Source organism: Citrus sinensis, chromosome 9 (assembly GCF_022201045.2).
Source record: "Citrus sinensis cultivar Valencia sweet orange chromosome 9, DVS_A1.0, whole genome shotgun sequence".
Classification (NCBI taxonomy): domain Eukaryota; kingdom Viridiplantae; phylum Streptophyta; class Magnoliopsida; order Sapindales; family Rutaceae; genus Citrus; species Citrus sinensis.
In genome coordinates, this window is record NC_068564.1 from 4,417,011 (window position 1) to 4,444,050 (window position 27,040).

Sequence of the window (27,040 nt, forward strand, 5' to 3'; positions counted from 1 at the left end):
TGATATCTTATATATAACATCTCAGGTTATAGGTAAGACATCATAGTAAAGATGACAATAAAAAATATGATATCATTTTTTGATTGCTAGAACACCATATATAAATAATAATCGTATTATAGTAGAAATGACAATAAAAATTATGATATCATTTTTTGATTGATACAACACTACACAAATAATAATCTTATTATATCCATCTTGGACCACCTGATTACCTTTTAACTCTTTATGATATGAATATAATATTACAGGAGTATTATAGGGCTATTGAGTCAGGGTTTCAGCTATGCTAACATTCATTATGTTCTTCGTTATGTGTGGATCGCTCTCTGCTACAGACTACAGAGTTACATCCGTGCTAGAAGCACTCTGGAACAGCAAATTTCAAAGTATACTAATTCACCCAGCAAGCAATACGGAGAACAAAACAAAAGCTGAAAAATGTGTAGAAGGAGAGAGAATTGTTTTATTGCTACATTTGAGAAAAGGAGAACGATAAATACATTACTAACTATATGAACTACAATTACATTTAAGCAGTCAGATAATGACCCTAATCTATTGCCAACTTCTAGTTACAATCTGGAAATGAACTAGCAAATACATATAATCATTAAAATTATGTTCTAAGACCGAGACATCTTCTCGGATGTTTGCACTTGATATTGAAATGAGCAAAGGCGTCTTCGGCCTGATGTGCATCAAGAAAGGAGATCTGCAAATTTATCATACTCTTTCATCCCTCGGCTGGTATTCCACACTCATACCAGAAAGGATGAGACTAAACAACAATCTGCCTTTGTCAACATACAAGTTAACTGGCTAAAAATGGACAAGGAATCAGATTATATTTGATGAAGAGAATTTCGCACAGAAAGACCATTTGGACAGTGGCTGGGATCGTGGTCAACTGGTCATGAGAAAAAACGTGCAAAATCTAATCTTGTTAAGAGACTAATTCAGGCCTCACATCTTCTTGAAAAATTTACCACCTCTCTTCCCCATGCCAGTCCCCGCAAGACTTGACGCAAGAAGAGATTTGGTGTCCGGTCTCCATTTCAGCTCTTTAAGGACAGAGAACAGTGTTGAAAGTGCAGGAGAGACTTCACCGTCCTTGATGTTCTTACAAGATACTACTCTTAGACTTTGAAGATCTGTCCAGGAAAGAATCACGGATTCCAGGCCTTCTGTTGTTACAAGTGAGCAACCTTCTAAGGATAGAAACTTTGCCCTCCTGTGGACAAAGTAACACCAACAAATTTCCAATCAAATAATTTTTTTGAATGATTGTTTTCTATTGTATAAGTCAGTTGGTGCCAGTCAACTGGCTACTAAAGTAGCTTTCTCTTTTGTAATTAAACATTCTAAATAAATTCAAAATAAACTTGTTGAACCCACCACTTCTCCCCCCTGCCCCTTTTGTTGGGGTAAAATAGCAGATCAACCATAATTACATGGTTTATTTGCAACATTGTAGTATAAATATGCCCGTGTACAATCCTATAATTACTGAAAATCAATTACACAGCTCATCAGTTCCAAGCTTAGTAGTTCCACTATAGATCTCCTTTCCAGCTTATATCTGTACATTTGTGAGTGTGTGCCCACACATTATGCAAATTCACAATTATTTCATTTTGAAAAAGGTACAGCACATGATTGTTTTAGTGATGACATCAAACCTACAGTAAGCACATCATTTTCTAGTGGTTCTTAGAATTGTAAGCACTTGTAAAAATGCCAGGCTGAAAAGACCTAAATTTGGAAATATAGACAACAACAGTAACAAAGACGGAAATAAGAGAGAACCTGAAAACATCGGCAAATCTGAAAATATCATCATCCAGTCCCCAACAATCCTGAAAAACAAGCTCCCTCACAGCTTCGCATACCCTGAACAATGCTCTCACACCTTTCTTATCTCTCAACTGACACTTCTGCAAGTGCAACCGTTCAAGAGCCAGACAAGAGCCCAAATACTCATCCGGGCCCGGACTTGGATCAATCTTCTTACACGACACAAATCTCAAAGTCTTCAAATTCTCACAGTACGAAAGTGCAGCCAACCACCCATCATCCATCCTATGATCAGAAAAGGTCAATTCCTCGAGCATTTGACAACACTGCCCAATCGCTTTAATCCCATCAAAGCTACCCTCACAACCGCTAAGCTCAAGCTTAACCAATCTCTTACACCCTTGAGCCAAAATCGTCAACCCAATATCCGAAACTGTGGAATTGTAAAACCCTTCCACATTTCCAACCAGTTTCAAGATTTGCAAATTCTCACATGCAGCAATCCCTCGCAACACATTATCACCACACTTATGCAACTCAAACTCTTGCAAAGTCAAGCACTCTTCGGCCACACTCAACAAACCGAACTCACTAGCACCGACCACCACAAGCCTCCGCAAATTCGGGCACCCACAAGCAAGCGCCTTCAGCCCTCTATCAATAATTTCAACAGGCAACAACATACCCTCATCGTCACAAAACCTCGAAAAACAAGAATCAATATGCAGGGACACCAATCTATGGCTCAAAAAAACACCCGCACCCATCCGTCTCACAAAACACCCAACAACCAAATCAACATTGGACAAATTCGGGAATCTGGAAATCAACCTACCGGATTCAAGAAACTCCCAATCGAGCACTTTGAGTGACCGCACAAGCCGACCCTGAAGATTCAGCCAGCGTTTACAGACCAACGAGTTAGCGTTCCGCTGCGAAACGGGGAGTTTCGAGAGGATTCTGAGGAGAATATCGTCGGACAGTAAAAGGGTACGGTCGATTCGCGAGAAATTCGAGATTAGGGTTTTGTCGCCGTCGGGCAGTGACTCCGGAAGCTGCATAGTGAAGACCACACGTTTCAAGGGCCAAATGTCCGACCAGCTCGGCGCTCTCTTCTTCTTCGATGACAGGTTAGGGCTTGGGTTTCTGACCGGGATAGGGGTTTCATTTGCTTTCTCTTCTTCTACATACGGCATCGTTTTCGTGTCCGGTTGTTGTTTTTCCGTTTATCATGTATCTCTTCCTCTGCTTGCATCAAACTGAAAAAAAAGACTTTTTGCTCTGCTGCTCTACGGGAAACGACGTCGTCAGAAATGCGATGGACTTTCGAACGGTGAGCAAGTGAAGGAAGGAAGCTTTGAAGAGAGAGTGTGTGTTTTGTCTTACGTGTTTCTGGTTTAACGGATTTCTAAGAGTTGGTGGGGGCATGTGGTTGTTTGAATTGAAGATAACACAGTCCTAAATCTTTTCTATTTTTCTGATTAGGGATAATAACATCTGTGTCCTTAATTTTTGCGTTTTCTCAAAATATAATACTTTTTTTTTTAATACCACAAGCCAAGTAGCCAACCAATTAACACGCCGTCTTCTCCTTCTTGGATTTCCTTCTTGCTCAGTTTTCTAAGCTGTTCTTTTATAATCTTTTAGCTGGAGCCCTTTTGTAAGTAAAATTTTTTTTAAGAACTGTTTAAACATCAAATTTTGGGAAGTGTTTTTTGTATAAATCTTGGTTATTAACTACACAACAAATTCTTTTAGATCTAATTCACTTTCCGAATTACTTTCAATACTTTTTATACTTTATCTGATAAAACTAATCTTGTCTTTTTTGTTTAATTATTTTTAACCGTGAGCTCTATTCATTTTATGTAGATACGATCATGTGTTTTGTTTTACACATCAGACTTAAGGAAATGTAATGTGTGGTGCAGTCTATAATTAATGTTTAAGCGTTGTACACTTTATATCTAAAACTAATTAAATATGATGAGGAGAATTTATTTTATCTTACAAATTTATTTATTACACGTCAATTGATTCCATTTGACTTGGCAAACTTCTTAGCTTTATAGAAGATTAAGTGACTGTTTATAAAAATTTATACTACAGTAATCATGCTATGATTTAATAGTGGAGACTACAGACTATTAAGGAATAAGTGGTGGCGGCTACCACTCATTATAAAAAAATTTAAAAGTAAATATTCAAAATTTATTTTAAAAAATACACAAATATTTACTTAATTATTATAATAAAATGTTGATGTTTGGTATATTTTCTTCAGTACCTTAACAAATATAATTTTCATTTACAATATTTTCATGTTGGTCGTTGAGGGACCTATTTGATACAGCAAACAAATTCTGTCCCAAGGGTTGAGAAATATAAGAAATTAGGGCGTGAAATGTTATTATTCCTACAATCATTTTATTTTCGGGTGAGTTTGCTACTTTTTGTCAGTATCTAATAATTTCAAAATTTTGTTTTTTATTTTTTATTTTTTTCTGAGGAAGTCAAGTCAGTGTCTGATGATTTCAAATACGCTGTGCGGATCGCATGATATGATGAATTATGATTTCTCGAGTGTTCCCACGGTTCAGTAGCTTCTGTTTCTTGATTTACTGTAGCGAGCTCTCCTCGCCTTAACAAAATCTATTTTTTCCTTTTCGACATTTCTAAGGGGAATTACAAAATAGATTTAAAAAAAATAAACTGGAAATTTAGGATAAATTTATAGTAGACTTTTATTACGTTTACATCCGAGGAGATAACTAATTAATTCATTAAGCCTCCTCTACACTTGAGTTTATGGTAATAGAGTCATAATTATGATTTTCTCTTTTGTCTTCCAATTTAAAACCCCAACAAAATAGAATAAAGAGTTGGCCTTTTTTTCCATATTGGTTTAAGCTTATATGATTGTAATATTTAGACAACTCAAATACCAAAAATTATCCATTTCGAAAAAGGAATGGGGTGCAATTTTTTTTTTTTTTTTTTTTGGTTTGTTTGTTTGTTTGCCCACTAGAAAACCAAATAAGATACCTGACATTAAATGTTACCCCCCCCCCCTCCTCCAAACACACACAAAACCAAAAAAAAAGGTACCATAATTAACATAAAAGTCCAAAAATCGTGATCCACTGAATTATTAATTGAAAGATAACGGCTTGTTGCCATCGATATTGCAAATCTAATTTACTGCTCCATACGATTTACACGTATGTGTTCGAAATGTGCATGCAAAGTGAATCATCTCCTCACATCTAATTTTGTCAGCATCCATAATTATCCTTGACATAATAATGTGTATGTTAATGATTATGAAATACCCGCACGAATAGATTTTGGATGCTAAGGGTGCGTTTGGGATGCTGCTGTGAAAAAAAACTGTAAGTATTAAATAAAAGTTAGTAATATATAATAAATATAAATTTTAAATAATAATTTTGATGAAATTATTAAAGATATAATAAATTTTTCATTATACAAGTAAAAAATCATATCAACATAACTTAAAAACTACAGCAGCTAATGTTTATTAAACATTTTACTGTTGTAGCTTTTAAGTTACAGCTGTCCAACCCAAATCACAAACGCACCCTAAAACTTCTTGACCTTGTGAAGTAATTTTATCCTCAAGTGAACGAACTTACACACCACATCTTGAATTAAATCAGTTTTTTTTTTTTTCTTTTTCATAATTATCTTGCCCTTTTTCTTTGCCTCCGGGGCATTGTTTATTTGGTTTTGTTCCCCGTTTAGACGCAGCGGGCTTCCCACAAAAATAGCCGTTACACACATAGCCGTTCATGATTCAAAATTTTCTTTCGAAGTGGGTGGGAACAAAAGATACCACAGGAAAAATGATAAAGATAAAAGCTCCCTGTATCAAAAAACAATTAAAAGTCCCCAAGAAAGCGTAGCGTTAATTTCATAATAAGGAGATTACAGTTTACAGACACACCGTGAATTGTAGTACCATTTGCAGATGTACAAATAGATAAATTGAGTATGATGTTAACTAATTTCATATTGCATACATTAAAAATCGGACTGAGTACATAAATAAGTCAACCCAAATCAAAAGATGTGTTATTCAATTACAATCCGAATGCCACTCATTCCCTCAACTTCAAATTATATCCAGGAGTGAGCTCAAGCGTATGTATAAAACTCATTATTCCAAATTTAGGTATCTATTAAAAGATTAATGAGAATAAATTTATGAATTAATATTCAATAGACTAACGTCCCACTGAGTATTTGATTTAGACTCCCAATGAATGACAAATTATAAGATATCCATAAATTATATCTATAAATTATAACAATTTCAAAGTTAAAAAGGATAAAATACGCCAATACGGAATGGTAAAAGAGTTTGCTGTCCGTGTTCCGGGTTGGATTTGATGGGCAATACTCAGACAAGTAATAAATTAATCTATTAAGATAATCTATTTAAAAGGTTGTTGGGATCTCGAAAAAAGTTGTACATTGGAGTTAGCCATGCAAGACAGTATCAAAACTACATTCAATATAATCCAGGGAACCCATAGCTGGCTTCCTCTGGAAAATTGAAAAATTAGCTGTTTCCATTACGACACGTTCGTAACTCACGGGGAGAACCTTGGCCCATGCTGGTGCTCTGCAAAATTAATTGTAAATTGAACGGTGCCAATAGGTGATGACGTTTTTGTGTATCCAAGTTTTCACCTGCCTTTTTAACTTAATTGTGAATGTGAGATCTCATCCATTTTTCAATCTGCTCTATTTACTTGTGGGGGTTTGACTCAAATTTCCGGGGACGTTTCCAGTTCTATCATTGCAGCGTCCGATCCACATTAAGATTCCTCCACAAACTTTTACTCACAAATGCGAAGCGAGAAATAAGTATATGTAACTCAAGAGTTAAGTATTCTGACTTATCCCAGCAAAGTTTTGCAACATTTAGCTCCACTCAACTTCTACATGTCTAACGTTACACGCACATAGGGACCAAAATAAATCTCACCTTAAATTAGTACATTGTTTGATTAACGGAACAGCTGACCTTATTAAATATCATTCAGATATTAATGCAAGCAAAAGCTGTAGACGAATAAGATCAAGGACGAGGAGCTGCCATCTGCTGTTTCTTGATCCTCTCTCCTTGTTTCACTAAACTGTATGTCAAATGCAACAACAATGAAGTTAGATGCATTATCTTTGCCAATAGTTACGCCGGTTCTTTATTATTTGACTGAATTTATCCAATCAAAATGTGGTTTTAGCTGCCGAGGGGACAGTTCCAAGTGTTTCGTAAGTTAGTGATATCTTATTAAACATTGTTGGGCGATCAAACCTGAAAATAGCAATTCCTAGAAAAACAAGCACAGGTAAAACCATGACAAAAACACCAGTAAAGCAAGCTGAAAGCAATTCTAGGCCATTTTGCAAAAGAGCACCTATCGGTTATACAATCTTTTGACTGCCTAACATGACCTAATAATGGGTATTGCGAACTTCAACAAAAGCATAAGCAGAGGCAAAAGTTTTTACATAACTAACCACGAAGACATCAAAAAGGAAATCAGAAAACCCAAGACTAGTATAGAAGCAAACAAAAAGACAATAAAAAAAAATTGACATGGTGATGCTAGGGAAGCACGTGCGTGGCAATCCTATGGCTATGTGCAACAGGGAAGATGCAAGGTCAATAAAACATGAAGTTTGAGACATGAGCTGAATTATGTACCCGACATCATGAGGGGTGATAAATATCCACTGGGATCCTTGTGCCAAAGCAAAATCCACTAATGTATCTAAGCTTATTTTCCGGCTAATTGCATCCTGGAGATCAAAAGTAACACATAAAAATTATAAAATTCACATCTCAAAAAGGACACCTATTTCCTGGATACTTCACCATACCAAGTAGAAAAAGTTACATGGTACATACCCACTGAAGTCAATAGAAAAGACATAATTTATATAAAAACTGACCATGAACACATCAAACTCGTCCATTGCTCGAAATGGAGCTTCTGTCATTTCGTGAAGAGCCAATGCAAAGCATAATGTTGAAAATGAACGCTCCCCACCTATTCAGCAAGCAAATTAAACCATTTTAAAGTTTAACTCAAGAAATCAATCCACCAGGTGAAAAGTACAGCCAGAAGATTGATACTCTCATAGTCTTATAAAACTAATGAGGGGAAATTAAGGAGGAGAATGTACAAGCCTAACCAACTGTTGAAATAGTTCCAAGGCATGCCTTGGTTGAAGAATTAAATTTCTTATTAAAAAAAATCCTACAATGAAGGAAATTAATAAATAAATTTGTGGGTATTGTTAGTTCAGCTAGTGAGATCTCTAAAGTTGGTGCAAGAGGCTGGGGAGGAGTTTGGCTTGTATTATTTAAAAGGAATTACAAAGGTCTCAAATGAAGCCAAAAAATGCAGAATTATCGAAAAAGGCTGAGGGTCCACACTTCTCGGAGTAATTCAACTCCATATTATTATTAGTAACTCACCACACACTGTGCAACTAATAAAATCTGTTGGCGTTCTTCAAGTTTACAAAAGCATGATTGAAGACCATCAATTTTGTAAGTATTCTAGGCCCAGTAATTAACTTGGCAACAGAAAGAGGTGTAGACAGAAGAAAACCTGAAAGTCCCCTCGTGTCACGAACATTGCTGCTTGATGCATCTTGGGGCATCTTTACCTGATAAATAGAATGCACAGTTTCAAGATTCAATAAAATTGAAAATGCAAAGTAGAAAATGTTTCCAACTGTCTAGCTAACTAGGAGCATGATTCGTGCATGTATAACACAAATGGTCTTACTCGACTATACACAGAACAAAAGAAGTACACAAAGGGCACACAACTTACCTCAATGGAGAGAGTCTTTTCCTCATAGTTAATATTAATTTTCCCGCTAATCCCCTTCTTTCCCAGATGGCCATTAAATCTAATTGAAAAAAATTGGTTTATTACGAAACCATTCAAACATCATGTAAATGTATTCTTCAAATGAGGAAATAGAAAATCAAGCAATATAAAGAATGTGATGTGGAATATGAAAAACAGCAAATTCATACTGCCAAGTCAACTGACGCTTCAAAAGAGTAGCATTTCTTTGAAACTTGCCCCATCGCGAGTCCAGCGCTTCTCGACAAGCCTGCAATTTAGAAGTCAGAGGAGAATGGTGCTTTTAGTGTGTGTTGTCGCGGGAGGGGGGGGCGGTGTTGTGGCATGGGATAGTGTGAGAAAATCAAGCCGTTAATAAGCCAAACTGGCAAAGAGGATGATGAATAGCTAATACAAAGAAGAAATAAAGAGAGAGAAAGAGACAACTCAGTGAATGGTTGAAAGTTATATATACAACTTGATTTTCTAAATTCACGCTATAAAGAAGTCTGCAGCATATGCTAACAATTTTTTCAACAGTAGTGAGTGGAGAAATGAAGAATCCAAATTATCTGCGCATCTAGCCAGTTGACTCCATACTTCAGGGTGGCAAATAGCTAATACAAATAAGAAACAAATCATTGAAGAAATAGACAATTCGGTGAATGGTTGAAATTCAAATTGTGGATTCAAAGTTATATACACAACTTGATTTCCTAAACTCAAGCTATAATAAAGTCTGCAGCAGCTGCTAACAACTTCTCGAGTGTAGTGAGTGGATAATTCACCTAATCTTATAAACCTAAACTATCTGCTCATCTGGCCAATTGACTTTATACTTGAGAAGATGCTTTAGAAGGAGCACTTTATAATGTATTGGACAATGAAAAATCCAACAATTTAAACACACAAGAGTCCGAAATGAAAGAAAACAACACATACAGATGAAAATTGAGAACTTGACTCCCTCTGTATTTATGATATTTGTGCTATTGACAGTTGCCATACCACAACTTAACACTGAATAGGCTTTAAAATTTTAATGTAAACAATACAAAATTATAGATAATTAGTAAACAATCCCACTTGTCTAACAGATGTCTTGACTAAATTGCAGTTAATGATTACAGAAATCAATAAACATGAAGGTTATATATCTTGATATACGAAAGAGTAACATGAATGGCTCTAGAGCATTCCATTCCTTCTTTTGTTTACTCGCCTAAAAGTAACAAGTAGGCCAACCATCTCCCTGGCTATCCCAGCACATAAATAGTGCCTAGAAGAATTTTTTAGACCATGTCCCAAGAGTCCTCATTTAATAAATATATAAATAAAATAGTGCCCATCTAAAAAAAAAAAAAAACAATTCCCGTTTAAACAGTAGCCCCTTTATCTCTATCTACATCCTTTCTCTGTTTAATTAATCCCTTGTTCCTCTCTTTCCATCCCTTCAAGTTCTTCCCTTAATCTATTTTCTTTGAAAGTCAGAAGAAAAAACAATAGAAAGATCAGGTCGCTTCATTCAGCTGAACAAGATGGGGACAACTTGACAAGGCAACAACAGCTGATCTGACAAACAGCCAATCTGATAAAAGCATGGACAATTTTTGCTCCTTAACCCTTTTTTGTTTCTCTGTCACAATCACATAGAGAATCTCAAAGACCATTCTACATTTTCAAATGGTTTATAAAAGATTTTGGAAAATGGACATGACCTTGAATCAGAACACATCATTAGAAATCGTAAAAGGATTCAAAATAAGGTTTACTTGAAAAAAGGGAACAAGAAATTGCAGAAAAAAGGGGTAAAAAATGCAATTGAAGGTAAACAACAATGTTGGAGAACATATTGACAATTAGATACATGCAATATATCAGTGAGAGTTTAAATAAGCTCCTAGTCTAATATAAATGAAAATAAACATGTACAACTTACCCTCACTTTTTCCCGAAAAGCTTGGTAAGTTTGCTGTTTTCTTAAAATTTTATGCTCTTTTTCCTTATACAACATCCTCAAGTCTTCAATTGATTCAGAATATCTGCTCAGAAGATACGTGTGTAATTAGAACCTTAAGTCGTCAAAAGGACATAATGAAGACAATTTATGCTCATACTGGTGACTCTCATGCTTAAGCCTCTGATTCAGTCTGTTTACTTGAGCGCTGAGTTGTTCAGGAGTGCTACCATCCCAACCTCCTAAAGCTTCAATCTCACTCTCAGGACAAATAACAGAAGCCTTTCTGCAACTATCCTGCAATTTAACCCAAGTATAAAATTTTTGCTATCGATTGATGCAAGAACAATTGCTTTCACTTTGAATATTTAGAAACTACAGACAACATTGAAAAGCTAGCAACAAAATTTCTGCTATTTTTTGAATAATGTATAAAATGTACCTGACGGAGAAGTTCAAGCTCCCGATACTGCGACTCTGCCTCTTTGATAGCACCGACAACCCTGGTTCTCATTACATCTTCATAGTGAGCCTTCTCCTGAAATAGAAATTTGATTTCTGAATATAAAAACTCAAGAAAACAAAATTACAGAAACAGCAGGGAAGCACTGAAAGAAGTTTAGAAAAGAATAGGAAACCGATTCTGAAGTTTGTAGATTTTTTTCTATCTCCATTAGCTCTTTCTCTGCTGCCTCAAAGGTATCAACCTCTTCTTTTGCTGACTCTACAAGTAGCATTATGGAAGAAATCATAAGGATAAGTATAATAGAACTGAACACCAATCATAGAAACATTAAGAAGATACCACATAAACTCTGAAATGATAACTTAAGGTCTTCGACTTTAGCTTCTGCTTCATTCATGCTGAATTGGAGCTTTTCCAGAATGATCTCCTTCTCTTCTATTTCCTCTTGAATATTCTATGAAACATTCCACAACACAAATAAAATTATAAAGGGAGATAAAACAGGTAACATAGTAAAGTACAAATTGAATTTTGAATGGTGTGAGCATTATGGAACAAACTGAAATTTCTTGAGAAATCTCATCAACTGCTGATGCAGATGGTGGACCAGCATCAGCAGCAAATGAATTCTTCACATCCTGAAAAGCTAGTTCCTTTGACATCCGATTCCGTTCCGCACTAAAGCACCTCCTCTACACAAAAAGAAGGAAACACAGGATAACAAACATGCCGGTTAAAACCGAGTATACAGCAATAACATAAATAAATAGTTAGGACAGGATTTTCCACAGGTGAGCTGTAAGCAGTCTCCCACTCTGCTATTACCTTAACGTTTTGTTGATGTTGTTGAAGATCCTGAAGTCTTTCTTCTGAATCCCTCTTCCTCTTTCTGCATTGTTGAGCTTCTTCCTGTACATGTAACGCAGCTCTTTCAAGATCCTTAATCTTCTCGTCATAAGAACCACAAAGACGGCCAGTTCTGAGCCTCCTGTTTAATGGCAGAATTGTCTGGACTGACCCTCGAGAAAACCTAGGGATATCAGAAATGAATTGAAGTCTTCAAACTGGGAAATATACATGGAAAATAACTTTGATTACTGCTCATACACTGCTGAAGCTCAAAAACAGAGACCAAAAGATATCACTGGCTGTCAGTGATTCACTGTGTGCTGTTTGCTGTTATTGAGCTGTGTTACCTATTTTATCAATGTTCTAGTCTAAATATTTCTTGTAATTGTCATTAGTAAGAAAATACAATAAAAATGCAGTCTTTACACCGTTCTCTCCACCTACATAGCTCCTTCTCTCTGTTAACATGAACAATACCAAGAGCAAAGCAAATATGTATGAATAAGTAACCATAGTTCATGTGATGCTACTCAAGGCACAAATTCATCAACTGTCCAGGACTCATCCAAAAACAAAGCTCTTATGGTTTTAGAACAATATGTAAGATCACAGTAATGGTTCCTGCAAATTGTTAATGTTGTCCGTTTTAACTCCCTTTCTAAGATTTTACACTCTCTTAACAAAGAAATAGCAACATAATATCTCAATTTGTTCAAGCACTACCTTTCTTAAATGCATATGTGCTTCACTAAGAGGGCCACCGCACACTGCTGCTTAACTATCTTTGTAACCTTTATATCCACTCCCCCTCGGCCCCTCCCTCTTATCTCTATGCCTGGTATACAATAGGGACTGTCAAACTATTCCCTATAACTCTTTCCAGGGTACAACTTCCCTGTACCATTTCCCAAACTGCAAAGAACCAATGCTCCACCTCTGCCCCCACAAAAGCAAGAAGTGTATATAATATACTTTAAGCATGCAGCATGATCTGTTGTAAGACCTTGAAACTATAAGTTTGAAGGAAATACATAAGAACTGTCAAACAATTCCCTATAACTCTTTCCAGAGTACAACTTACTTGTACTCTGTCCCAAACCGCAAGGAACCAATGCTCCACCTCTGCCTCCACAAAAGCAAGTGTATCTAGTACTTTAAGCATGCAGTGCGATCTGTTGTAAGACCTTGAAATTTTAAGTTTGAAGGAAATACATAAGAACCCATGCAGTTACTTTACCTTCAATTGCCTCAGACAGCTCTAACTATCAATTTTACAAAAATTATGCTATTATAAGTCAATTAATCATACTGAATTACCACCAACCTAAAAAAGTTGGACGCCGCTACAACATGAGAGGAACAAGAGTCAGACAGAATCACAACCACAAACATTAAGAAACAAACATAACAACAGGGAAATTCATCCGCAAGTGACAACAGGGAAATTCATCCACTTGGTCAAATTAGATCTAATAACAATTTAAGTTACCAATCGACTTGAAATCTTTGATTAATGAGTACAGCAGAACAATAGAATTTAGTACTCTTTAGTTTATGAGTACAGCTGAAGAATAGCATTTAGTCCCTAGTAGGCCCCAAATGTGCAAGGATTTGTGGGCCAGTCATGGCGATCCAAACACAGCCATTTTGCCAAGTGATAATTTACTTCATTTCTAAAATTGGAGGGAATTCAAACACAAGATTGTATTGGCTCTAGCATTTTAAGTTTATCAGTCAATCCAAAAGCTTAAAATGAAAAGAAAAGATGCTAAATAGCATTTAAGCTCAGTTGCATCCTTACAAGCAAGGCATGCGAATGAAGACAAACGTACACCAGAACCAAAAATATATAACAGACACAAAAACAACTTATGATAATTTATTCATACGGTTGATGGATTCAAATACAAGACTAATTGGTCAACCTGACGTGACTCCATATTAAAATTACTAGAACCAAAAGCTCATGCTTTTGAGCCAAGTTAGTTACTTAATAAATCAATCTAACACATTCGATGAGCTTAAATAACCTATAGAACAAGCTCCTAACTTACATTTTATGTCCGTCCAAAGTGTAGACCTCCTTCAGATTTGAAATTCTTTGCTCAAAAGCAACAGCTTTTCCCACATCATAATCTCTAACAAGAACTTGCCTCTCAGCACTGCCCTGAAGAAAATAATCAACAAGGACATTAAAAGATGTTGAAGAGCCACAAAAATCTGAGAGCAGTCATATAGTGAAGAGAAAGGTTACCATATCCACCAAGACATTTATTACGGTAGGATTATCTGATTGTAAAACAGAAAGTGTAGTAGGGTGCTTTGTATGAGGAAGCATGTGGTGGGGCAAGCTCAATCTAAACAAATAAAAGCACCATATGAAGAGGAAAAATATCAAAACTAGAAATAAAAATAGGGGCAGTAGGCACCCACCAAGGCAGTTAAAATCAATAAATTGGTCATCTACCTTGGTCTTGAAAAGTCATATATGATGATCTGAAGGTGGTTATAGTTAGCTTCTCTTGCACATCCTCTGAGAAGAAGAGCATCCTTATGATCAGTCACAATAAAAGCATTAAGCAGCCTCCCAATCGCTTGCTCAACAGCAGGAGCCCATGTATCCCCATTGACCAAGGTCTGCAGTATATAAAAGTAAATGTAGCTTCAAGGGCGAGATCTTACCACTTTGAAAAGAAATTGGAGAATAACAAAAGATTTTAAAGAAAAAAAATCCCGATATCAAAACATGCGGAATATCACCAATGACTACTACTACAAGCAACGAAATATTCAAACACAATATGTAACAAAGAGAATATCTTTTTAATACAACACAATATAAACAAACCCAAATGCAATCATCCAGTTTTCTACCACTGACCACATGGGAACCAATTGGACCAATGGGCGGACTTTTAAACTTATGATGATGTCGCTCAATAGCACGTAAAAGAGAAATCACTCGGTCTCCTCCAAAAGCTGTAACCTGCCAACAAAAAAGGGTCACAACTGAATATACAATTGGGTGCTTAAAACCATGTTTACTACATGAGTGGCACGCACCTTGTTGGTTTGATGTTGTTGGAGCTCACGAATTTCAGATCTTATCTCACGACACTTCTTATCATAATCCTCAATCTAATAAACCAAGATCACAATCTCTTGAGTATAAAAAATAGTCTAGAAAGAGCAAGTGTTTTCTTAGAAGAGAAAACTTTGAATTTTTGGTCCATAGGAGTATGCATACAATTAAAACAACTTGCAAGGTAAACAACATAAGACACACTGCAATTTCCAGTAAGTCAGAACCCACAAACCAAAATAAACTGTCAATGCCAAAATTCATCCCTCCCCCCCCCCCCCCCCAAAAAAAAAAGAATAAATCAGCACGAAATGTCAGTATGTCTTGCTAGAACTTTTTATCCTCAAAAATAGTAAATGCAATTACACTAAAACGTCCCTATAGTGATACTCTGAATGGGAATAACCTCCATATAGTCATAAAAATTATGCTCTCAAATTTGGGCAAGTTATAAATAAGAATAAACTCCACATTGTAATAAGTTATGGTTTTTCTAGAGCTTGTCTTAAGAAACTTACCTCCACATAATAATAATTCTGTATATTGCAAAAAAAACATGCTATATTACATTAAAGGTTTAAGATGGAATGAAATACAAATCTAAATTTGCTTCGGACAATGATTTATTCTTTAAAGTTGTTACCAAATCATTGTATAATATTTATAAAAATTACATTAAGAGAAAAACGTAATGCAAAAGTTTAGACTTTTAAGATGACTCTGCATATTTTTAATAGTATAAGATTAATTTAGTGCATACTTTATCTCTATATCACTTGGGCTAAGGATTACTACAAACCAATAATTTTTGTAACTAAACCTCTATTAAGTTATAATCTCCTCAAAGTAATAAAAATAATTGGTCCCAACATTATGACTATAGAGAGGTTTTACTGTATAAAACTTAGGGCAACTCAATTATGTCTACTACTTGCTAGCTAGCATCAAGTATACTTTCATAACTGATTTACGAGACTAATGCAAATAAGACTCTTGGTGTTTAGTCAATCCAAATAATTGGGAGATGATTAGAAAAACCAAACATCCAGAGAAGTCAACGTTGCTTGTTTCCAATTGATTCATCAAAATGATAAATGAGTTCAACACAGAAAAATAATATAAATTTAGCTTAATCTTATGCTTCATTGGTCCGGATATGCCAAGCATCAACTAGTGACAGATAGAAAACCAAGCAAGTAAAGGGTGAAACACCAGCTTTACAGCACTATATCAAACAAAAGTGTATTCCATGTCAAATGGTTATGGTATCCAACCAAAATGCAATAACCTAGTAATAGGCCAGGGTAAAGAACAGAGAACATAAACCAAAGACTCAGAACCATGCAGAACAATTCTAATCAATGGATAAGAATGATCTGTAAATGAACAACTTACCTCATCAGAAATCCTTCTTATTTCATTCTTTTCCTTAGACAGTTTCTCAGACAAGGCACTATCTTCTTCCTTCATCCTGAATTATCATAGTACTAAACAGGATGAAGCAAACCTAGCCTGGCAGAAAGTTAATAGATCCAAACAAAATAAAGAAATGGACTACTATATAACCTTGAAAGAGTTATATTAGCGGCATCAATCTCACACTGGAGTTCCTTCAGCTTTGCCTCTATCTCAGATTCTTCAGCCTGTAGTAATACCAAAATTGAAAAATCATTCATTTCAATGAGGTTTGGTAAGAGCAAACCATTTTTTCATAAACAACTCTACATCGACATCATATTATCAAAAGCAGAGAGATCCTAATCTTGAAGTGATAAATAAGCAGCAGCATTTCCACAATGCAGAACTAGACGCAAGACCTTAGCAAACTAATATAACAAAATAAGTGTAGAAACTTGGTTGAGCATTAAGTTCTCTCAGAATTAATTATCTGTCATACAGAATTTACTCTGGGTTCATTTTCTTTCTTTCTTACTTTTTTTTTCCCTATGTTATTTGGCTTCTGAGTACTGTCATATTTAACAGAAACAATAGAACAAACTGTAAGTGTTTATCCCAAAAAAAAAAATAGAAAATGTAATCAGTTATTAAGAACCCTGTGGCTCCTACATATATGTATATATAGATAAGACATGGTTTGTAGGCATGCATGGCATTTTATTGCAGTCAACAAACAGTTTGAACTCAACATTCAAACATATATAAAGCTGGCCAAAGAATCTATCGGAAACATCAAGGTCACATGAATGGGCAAACATATTTGAAAAATTGGAAAACTAGCAAGTAAACTTAGTTTATTCTTCTTTATTTTTTAAGTATTGCATGAATGGAAACAAAACCCCTCCCAGCCCATGCGAGTGAGATCCAAACCCCAGATTTCTGATGCCACATCAAGATGTTTTACACTAGCAGGTAAACTTAACATATGATCTCTGCACCTCACAAGAAGTACAGTATTTTATCCTCTTAAAGATGGTAAGAACCACGTAAGTTTTATTCTCTATTGAGTCACAATTTCTGAAACTCAAGTTCCCAACACTATTTATAAATGTGCAATTTTTTTATACAAAACAAGACACGTTATGAACAAGCTTTAGTAGTAAATAGAACTTAATAAAATAAACATAATGAAAGTTTAAGAAATGACTGTATATTGAGAGATGAAAGGAAAGAAAAACATCAATATATATTAAATACTTCACTTGCTAACACAATGTTTCTCAATTATGTCTAATTTTTTTACCATTGCTAAGAATCAAATCCCAAAGATCATGCCAACAATGTGCCAAGATCACCCACCTCTCAGCCAAGCCAAAATCAACATTGCATGATTTTCAAATATTGTTATGACTTCTACCAAATGTTAGTCTTTCAAGGGTTTAGCATTTTCTTAAATGGGGGCTATATCCTTTCCTAGTCCACATTGAAATCATTTAATTAAGAGCTCATGGAATGTCATATCAAAAACAAAAAGAATTTTTTTCGAAATGATTCTTACAAAATCAAATCAAAGAAAAGCTGTAGTGTTGAGGCATGACATGAAAAGGTAAATGATATACCACAATAATAGTCAGAAAAAGCCGGAAAAGGAAAATAAAAAAACTATTATGGCAAGTGAAAAAACCTGTGTATTTCTAACATGTTGCTCCTGAATATCATGGACTTGTTGTTCAAGCCCTTTGACACGATTCACCATCTTCTGCATGTAACTTGTGTTACGAACAAGCTCTCCTTCTAGCTCAAGCTTCTCTTTTGTTGCCTAAGATCAGCATTTTACATGAACAGGGGATAGAATAAGATTTTAAAAATTATAAGGAAAACGCCTTGATCAGATGAGAAAAGACTGTTAAAGAGCACATAAAAAATGAGAAAAAGATAGAAGGCAGATAGACTATGAAAAAAGAAAATAAAGAAAATAATGAAATTAAATATAAGAAATTGAAATGAAACATTAAGGCAAACATCTTCCAATGGACAAAACAGATCTATTTTAACTTCCTAATGATGTTAAATTCAAATTGAGAACATGCTACACTAAGGATAGCATCTTTCCCCACCAAAACATAAAAGGGACATTGGTTATGCTTAGTTATAGGTACTTCTAAATGACTACATTTCAAATTTGATCACTTTCAGAACAATAAAAGAAAAAGGAATTGCAGATAAGAATAAAATACAAAACAAATTTCCAATTACTTTATAAAGGAAACACAAGCACTTACTAAAAAATCAGATGTTTACTTCACATATCACTATACTATTAATTTTTTTTTCCCCCAAAATTTCTCTTTTAACACTTACAACAACCAAGAAAAGGGCTGATAAACTGAAAGAAAAGAACCGAGCAACAACCTCTCAAATTATCAGAATTTTATTTTACTCAGAAACAAATATCCCAACTTCTACATACCAAGGAAATAGACTGCTGCAACTCATCCTTCCTTCTCCTCACTTCTGATGTTTTTTCCACCATGACCGCTATTTCAGCTTTCTTCTTCATGAAACAGTCCCTCAGTGACTCCAATATACTCTGTGAAGCAAATACATAACTAGGGAAGTAATTTATGAACCAGCATCCTCTACATTAGGTGAAAAAAAATATGTTCTAAGTACCACAACTTCGAAAAGAAAAGTGTTAAAGCAAACCAGAATCTCTGAGACGTAATATAATGAAACAAACTTTAAAAGAATGAAGACATCCATAAGATTCCCATGAAATCAAAATCATCCTTTCCAAATATCAAACAGATAGACATAATTTCCTAATATTAAATAAATAGGCGAGCAAGATTTGAGAATCCAATGTGCAGAAATTATAACCAGACTTATTCGATCAAAAAAAAGATGTAGACAATTAAGAAATAAATCTATCTAAACAATTTCTCCTTCCTGAAAACCATGAAAACGTGAGGTGGCATTAGGTAGTTGAAGGATCCATGACCAACCAAAGATCCACACCCCCTTTCCCCAACTAAATAAAACAAAAGAGAGAGAGAAAAGAAAAGAAAAAGGACATACATAATTTCATTTCAGCTAGATACTTCCCCAGATATTTTTAGTAGCAAAATTTTCATATTTCTAGGTTTTAACACATTACTGTCGCTGTCCATCTCTAGTTGCACTTGTCAAATAGTATAAACACCAAAGTAAAGGAACAAAAGAAAAAAATCAAAAATATCAAGAATTATGTAATAAACTTTGGATTTTAACATGGAGAGGGGATTGGTACAATTAAAAGGATACAGATTTGACCATAAGTGTCATATAAAGTTGTTTATAACTCACATGTCTACTGTCAATTTTAGCTTGGCAACGAGGAATGCGATCTTTTAACTTTTCAATCTTCAGAGTTTGTTCCTTGAGTTGCCTATCAACATCGTACACCCAAGACCATGCAAGCTTCTTCTTTAATCGCTGCAGGTCTTGAGTTATTTCTTCCACATGTTCCATGTTTCTTATTTTTCTTTGCAACTCACTAAGTTCCTTCTCTGTAGGCTTTATCGTAGCCTCCAATTCCAGAACAAGAGCATCTCCTTTATTAAGGTGGTTGTAAATGCTTTGTAGAAGATCATTTACTTGCTGGAGAAGTGTGGCCTTGAAAAAGAACTGAGTGGTAGTGGAAACATCAATATAAAATCGCACATAGCCCATTTTAAATCATATGCTAGGAAACAGATATAACCTTGAATTTATCTTTGTCATTCCCAGAATGAAGAAACTCCCTGCTTTTGTCTTGGCTCATTATCACACACGGATTCTCAACATCAATCTGTAGAAAGTAAATTACATCTTAAACATCCAAGCACAGAATCCGAGGTCGAAAGAGAAAGGATAACTTTCAATATGAAAATGAGAAACAAAACCAGGGGAACTGTCAATATTAAACGCCCAAAGAATAACTCACATTAAAATGATCTATCAGTTCAAGAAGCTCCTGCTTCCGACTGGCAACTCTTTTCCCTGTCAATTTAATACAACAAACCTCTCACACCAGTAATTCAACATCACAATACAATCAAATCAAAGAACTAAAAGTAATGCGAGAACATCAAGTCAACCTTGGTGATCCTTTAGAACAGTGGTGCTAGTAGATTCAGTAATCCTGCGTTCTATGATTATGGAATCACCAAATATTTCTGGCTTAAATGCATCTTCACCCCGGTTTTTTAACTCAACTTCAACCATAGCATAACTAAAAGTACAATAAAACACATTAAAACACAAAAATATCAAAATTTTATTGATTTTTCAACAAATTTTCAGCAATCACAAGAGAGATAACCTATGTGAATCTCAAAAATAACAAACCTGCAACCAGTTTTAATAAAATCCTTCAAAGTAGCGGCTCTTTGAGTCCCTTTGGCTCGGCACCCAAATGCAATACACAGAGCAGTCAGTATAGCACTCTTACCGCCTACAACCACCATGAACCCAAACGACATGTCGTATTTCAGAAACAATTATCAATTGTTTAAACTAATTTCACTTAAATTAAGCATCAGAACCAAAAAAAGATTAAAAATTTGATAAACATGAAGCTGAGTGCGTTTACTTCCGTTTTGACCGGTGATGAAATTGACCCACTCGCCGAGTTCTATTTGAAGGCTACTGTGGCACATGAAGTTCTCCAATCGGACTCGGGTTATTGTACCAGCTCCGGAACGCTGAGGGCCGTAACCGGATTGCGAAATAAACCTATAATCCCCCATCCTTTTTCCCCCCCTTCTGAGCCCTAGAAATTTAGTTGCAGATGAAAGAAAGATACCATAAAGAGACTCGAATGGGGAGTGTTTATGGCGGGAAGAGGGGAATGCTGCGTGTGTGTCAGATGAATGTGTGACTGTGAAAGTGGGGGGCTTGACCTTATTAACAGGGCTCCGACCATCGAGTTGTTTTAAACTGGACAAATCAGGACCGTCGATTTTTTTGTTTATTTCTCTGATAAGCGGGCCCACGAAATGATGATAATGAATTCGCATGCGTTTTTCTTTTTCTTTTTTTTTTTCCTTCACAACCAAATTAATTTTCGTATAGGTCAAAAAAAGAAAATTAATTTTGGTAAAGTAAAGGTTAGGAATTGATCTTTTTATATACAACGATAATTGAAAAACCATTAAAATATGAATAATTTATTATGTGAAATAGCATACAATTTAAAAAACCATTAAAAAATGAAGGTGTTGGAATAACTGTAATCAGTCGGCTACATTTATCCCATCGGACCATTTTTTTTTAATTTTTTAATTTAAAGCAAATCTAACTCCATTTTAAACGAGAAAAATATTATCTCATTCCAAAACATATAATTCAATTCATATCTCAGTGGAATCATACTATTTAAGTTGTTTTAGAAGTACGACAATAGATTTTGATTCCGTAACCATTGGAACTTTGGAAGTCGCAACTTTGATAAAAAATTTGTAATCTTTGACTGCTGTAAAATTTCAACAAACACTAGGGACTGCATTGTCAATAATGGAATATGAACATCTCACCATTGAACAACTTTTCCAATCAAATCTGAGCGTAACAAACAAAATGACAAAATTGAGGAACCGTAAACTGTTGCAACGTGGCCGGACCCTTCAAATAACCTAATATTACAAAGATTGTAAAAGTTATAAAACGGTGATGGCACCAAGCAAATAACATTGGACAGCAGAATGAATGGATATAAAATGTTGAAATTGACACATTGCACTTTGATTATATTATCAAATTTGATCAAGACTAGAATTGGCTATATGTTATAATGATATTTTTTTTATGTATCTAAGATCAAGAAGGACCTATTTGCAATATTTCCAAAACTATAATGTGGGAGTTTTTGTTTGTGATTTGTGATGAATATAAAACTTCACTTCCAATTTGTGTTGATTTGGTGTAGGATGCTCTTGGATTTAGAAGGGCATGAGAGGGCACTTTAGAAATCAAATGTAAAGAATTGAGAATTGGAGTAAAATAAAGGTTATTATATATTCTAGTAGAATCCTCAAATTCAATTGGTGCCGTGGAGGTGTAGGCCTTGTTGGCTAGTGTTGCGAACCAAGTAAAATCCATGCGTTGCATTCTTAATTTGATTATTACTATGTGGGTTACATGTTGCACTTATATATGTTTTCTTCAAAATATGTAATTCAAGCCTCCGTGGGTTGCTTAGCTAGGGATGCTGGATAAATTAGGGTTTCGTTATTTTAAGGTGATTATTAGGTATTGATTTTATAATGATAGTCATTTTTCGTTTTTTTTTTAACTTGATTAACCATTAAATTATGATTCGCTTTCATAAATAAGTTAAAAAAGTGGAATTATCCTATTATAAATTGGGAGTTCTCGTTAAAATTATTTTTAGTGATCAATTTTTGAATTAATAAATATTTTATTGTATTTTTCTACGATGAAATTATTATCTTCAATCTCGTGGTCTTGATTATTATTGTGAATCTAATGGTATATAGTTGTTTAGAGTAGAACTAACCGCATCATGAAAATCCTTTCTCTTCTTAACTGAAAGCTGACACATCGTTTTATAATTATGTTATCAAATGTGGACAAAAACCAAATACAGCCACACGATGTAAGGAAGAAATTAAAGATCGATTCTTTTAGCAGATATAGCATTTTCTGTTAAATTTGTAAGGTTAATCATTACCGATCGCAGATCGTATCTGATAGAAAATTGTGAGTACTATCTAAAAGATAAATTTTGAAATATAGATATTTTTTTGTTTCATAAATAATTAACTTTTTTAGTTTTACAATATTTATGCATTATGTCAGTTCTCCCTATTACACCATAAATAACCATATGGTATTATAATTAACTGAATAAAAGTATTTTGAACATATGCATTTAAGCATTTGCACTAGAGAAACATTGTGTATATGTGTCCACATTTTCTACTCTTTTTAACTAGCTATTCAAATATGTTCAAAATGGGATAGAGCAATCAAAATAACATAAAGTCCAATTATTTTTTATTTTTTTAATATTTCCCAAATCTATTAATCTGATATCTTATAACTATAATTTTATATTCTCACTTTTTTTTTTGGGTGCACCAAATTAAATCACGTGCATCTTACTCTCGTTCGTAGCATAATTTAGCTTGTACACAAACCCTAATGAAACGGTGCAACCTTGCATCAGCAGCTATAGAAGTCATTTACTTTTTTATAATCACCATTTGACTTGATTTAAAAAAAATAAAAAGCACCATCAGAGGGCCCAGAATCAAGTTTGTAATTTGTGCATGATACACGTTCTTTCCACTTGTCCACTACTCACTCTATATTTATGTTCTCATTCTCAATTCACACACAACACTACTATTTTTATTTATTTTCATTTTTTGGTAAGGAGCATATATATTTACTCTGTTACCTTTTGGTTTTGTGCCTCTAGTGAAGGAATGCTTGTCACCTACTCCTTTTAAGTTCCCATTCTCAACTTGGTCTCTCCATCACATCTAGTGAAACAAGAAACAAAGAAACCAAACGCACAAAACACAACACTTTGCTTTTGTGCTTCGATCAAATCTATGGATAAGCACAGGATTTGCAAGATCTGTAACAGACGTTTTGCTAATGGCAAAGCCATGGGAGGTCACATGAGATCTCACTTTGCAAAACATCCGATTTCTTCATCAAACATCAACCCATCCCCACCAAAATACCCATCTTCATCTTCTTCACTGAGTAACATGCAAACTTATCGATCTGTTAATAATCGACCTTTTTCCGGTCTTGAGGATGAAAGTGAGGCTGAGTCCTCGAGGAATTTGACGAAAGCAAGATCGAAAAGGCCTCTTAGGACGATTGAATCTGTAAGTAATTCAGTTACTGAAAATTTTTTGTCCGATAGAGAAGTTGCTATGTGTCTTCTAAAGCTTTCAAAGGATAACTGGTTACAAAAGGACAAACAAGTAGTGGTTGCAGAAGCAGTGGTGGATGAAGATGAATATGTAAGAGGCAAGAGCGATGATGGTGACAATGACGAGGAGGAGGATAAAGAAGAAGATGAGTCGTCTTTGGTTTCGCGAACTAATAAGTACAAGTGCAAGACATGCAAGAAAGAGTTTCGATCTTATCAAGCATTAGGAGGACACAAAGCCAGTCACAAGAAGATTAAGATTCATCATAATGGGAGTAGTGATGCAGCTGCTGCTGGTGATGCTGTTGTTATGGATCAAAGAGTCTTTAAGTGCCCGTTTTGTGACAAAGTGTTTGATTCTGGCCAAGCCCTCGGTGGGCACAAGAAAATTCACTTCACTTACTTAGCTACCCCTATCACAAAAATTACTTCATCAGCAAAATCATCTGGTGCAAAATTTATAGATCTTAATTTACCAGCCCCTGAAGATGATAGTGAAGTAAGTCAAGTTTAATTTAGCTTCCGAAAAGTTGAAATTCAAGTTTTTGAACTACAATCTAATTTATTTCATATGCTTTTTGTTTTGTATATGCAAACAGCTTTGTAATCAATATTTGATACACAGTTTGAACTTTGAAGAGCTTAATTGGTTCATCATGAATATGTTGTTGGCTTATTATTCTTCTTCGTTTTGTCTATGGCGATTTGTTTTGTTAATGGATGGATGAATTTCATGACCCTGGAAATATCTATTGTCTTTTTGCAGTAAAGGGTTTTGCACAACTTAGTCAAAAATAGAGTAAGTACAAATTAATAAGGTGCACCTATGAAAGGAGATTACAAAATTTATGTCCCATTTAATTACAATTTTAAATATTATAGTAATTGGTAATAAAGTTCATGAGTTTTCTTTGAAACATATATAGGAGTTTCATGCAAAGAAAGTTACATTGAAAGCTACACATTGTTTGGCTTCTGAAATATACAGTTGTTTTTTAGCTTTGCCAACAGATTTCCCTAGTTTTTCTCATTAAATTTATTACTGGAGAGAGAAATTAAATTAAATCTTTTTTTTTTTGGCTTTTGGATAGCTTTACAGATGGTGAAGAAGAAGTCAAAGAAAGCCATGGATTTCCTGTTTATCTTTTCCAATTTAGATTCTCTCATAATTTAGTTTCTTTAAAAACTAGAACAAATTATGAGTAATTTTGGTAGTGCCATACTGCCATGCCCATGCCCCCTAAATTCTCCAAATTTTGTTTCTTAATGTGAAGAGAAATTAATGCTTGCTAAGTTTACATTATTTTGTAGATTTTTTAGTCACTTTAGCAAAGTGTGGAATATTGAGAAGATGCCTGAATTAATTTGTATAGTCAAATGTCATTTAATTTTGGGTTATACATAATAACATATATGGTGCCTGGTTCAAGATTTTACCACATTATTTCAGCCGCAAGTTTTGTGGCAAATATTGCAGTTACTATGGAGTAGATGTAAATGCCCCGTGTACGTTTAAATTTAGATCATCATTTGGCTAGCTAGAGAAAAAAAAATGCTTAAAGATATAATTCAATCGAGAGGCCATTGTTGTTGTGAAGGATAGTTTAATATTAGTATCATACTTCATTCAAAAAGCAAGAAAATTAGATAAAATTTTCTTTGATTTTCAATTTCTATTAATAAGTTTGTGAATGCATATATATAGTACACAAGGTGAAGGTAATAACATTATATATCAGAACAGACTCAAATTGGTGAGAGGTATTGATATTTGTTGCCGTTGAAAAATTAGGAAAATTCGTCTCATCGATTACTTACATATTTATTTATTTTTTTGGTTATTAAAAATTGAAAACTCCAGCAACTGCCACTTCTGGCCACTTGAACGCCGCTGGCAGCTGGGTAGCAGTGTCTTTAGAGGTTAAATTTAGCATTGTTGCAATCTTTGTTACAAGATCTACGCAGCCATTGTTGATGACTAAGCTCTTGTTTTCAAGAAAACAAGATTTGAGAGTTACGAAGACAAACTCGAGGTTTACTCATTAGCGATGTTTGTGATCCGCCCAGGTGGGTTCTAATACATGGCTTCATAAAACTCGACCAATGTACACAATTATATAAATATCGTCAATGATTAATCACATCTTGTTTTTGGGAAAATAAAAAAAGAAATTGAGTTGTGGCTGCAGAAAATTTAATTATTTACTTTTAGTGGATGGTTGTTTGGGTCGGGTTGAACTAAACTGAAACAAATTCGGAATTGATTTCAATTTTCAGTTTGGTTTAGTTGGACCCTCAAAATCAAACATATTAAAAATGTGAAATCAATTGAGTTTTAATTTGATTCGGGTTAAACATCAAACCTGATCGATTTTGTTTTAAAAGAAAAAAACTAAATATAAAAGTAAAAAGATATACCAGGTCCCACCCACCCTACCAAAATTAAGAAACCCTAAGCTAAGCCAAAACTAATCCACAATTTAATCAACCCGACACACCTATTGTGTCGTGTAATTATAATATGGCATGGCATTTGATTTAAGAGTATAAAATCGGAATCTGCGAGCAGTAATTAAGAGTCTATTTAGTATTGAGGTGCTATAGTTTTTTTATATAAAAAAAAATTGTAGCAGTAAAATAAAAATGATACAGTAAGGTA

At 34.6% G+C, this 27,040-nt stretch overlaps 3 protein-coding genes across 3 annotated transcripts; 1 reads left to right on the forward strand and 2 right to left on the reverse strand.

Moving 5' to 3' along the window:
* Positions 1–445: 445 nt before the first annotated feature.
* LOC102612620 (F-box protein At5g51380-like) lies at positions 446–3,246 on the reverse strand. The gene is made up of 2 exons (XM_006490076.4): positions 1,813–3,246; positions 446–1,237 (listed from the first exon to the last, which is right to left on the reverse strand). Exons 1-2 carry the CDS (start codon positions 2,994–2,996, stop codon positions 970–972), a joined length of 1,452 nt encoding a protein of 483 aa, XP_006490139.2. The 5' UTR covers positions 2,997–3,246; the 3' UTR covers positions 446–969.
* Positions 3,247–6,676: 3,430 nt separating this feature from the next.
* On the reverse strand, positions 6,677–21,376 carry LOC102612928 (structural maintenance of chromosomes protein 6B-like). The gene is made up of 28 exons (XM_006490077.4): positions 21,061–21,376; positions 20,817–20,922; positions 20,567–20,700; positions 20,413–20,468; positions 20,191–20,277; positions 19,794–20,114; positions 18,919–19,038; positions 18,133–18,267; positions 16,617–16,693; positions 16,446–16,521; positions 15,032–15,106; positions 14,850–14,954; positions 14,436–14,605; positions 14,223–14,325; positions 14,023–14,135; positions 11,945–12,149; positions 11,680–11,811; positions 11,459–11,573; positions 11,292–11,377; positions 11,096–11,191; positions 10,814–10,950; positions 10,636–10,738; positions 8,888–8,967; positions 8,679–8,757; positions 8,451–8,508; positions 7,786–7,883; positions 7,538–7,632; positions 6,677–6,965 (listed from the first exon to the last, which is right to left on the reverse strand). The coding sequence occupies exons 1-28, from the start codon at positions 21,215–21,217 to the stop codon at positions 6,908–6,910; spliced, it is 3,177 nt and encodes a 1,058-aa protein (XP_006490140.2). The 5' UTR covers positions 21,218–21,376; the 3' UTR covers positions 6,677–6,907.
* A 2,450-nt stretch (positions 21,377–23,826) lies between these two features.
* On the forward strand, positions 23,827–25,349 carry LOC127900008 (zinc finger protein ZAT9). Its single transcript, XM_052434261.1, has one exon. The coding sequence runs from the start codon at positions 24,050–24,052 to the stop codon at positions 24,893–24,895; it is 846 nt and encodes a 281-aa protein (XP_052290221.1). The 5' UTR covers positions 23,827–24,049; the 3' UTR covers positions 24,896–25,349.
* The last annotated feature ends 1,691 nt before the right edge of the window (positions 25,350–27,040 follow it).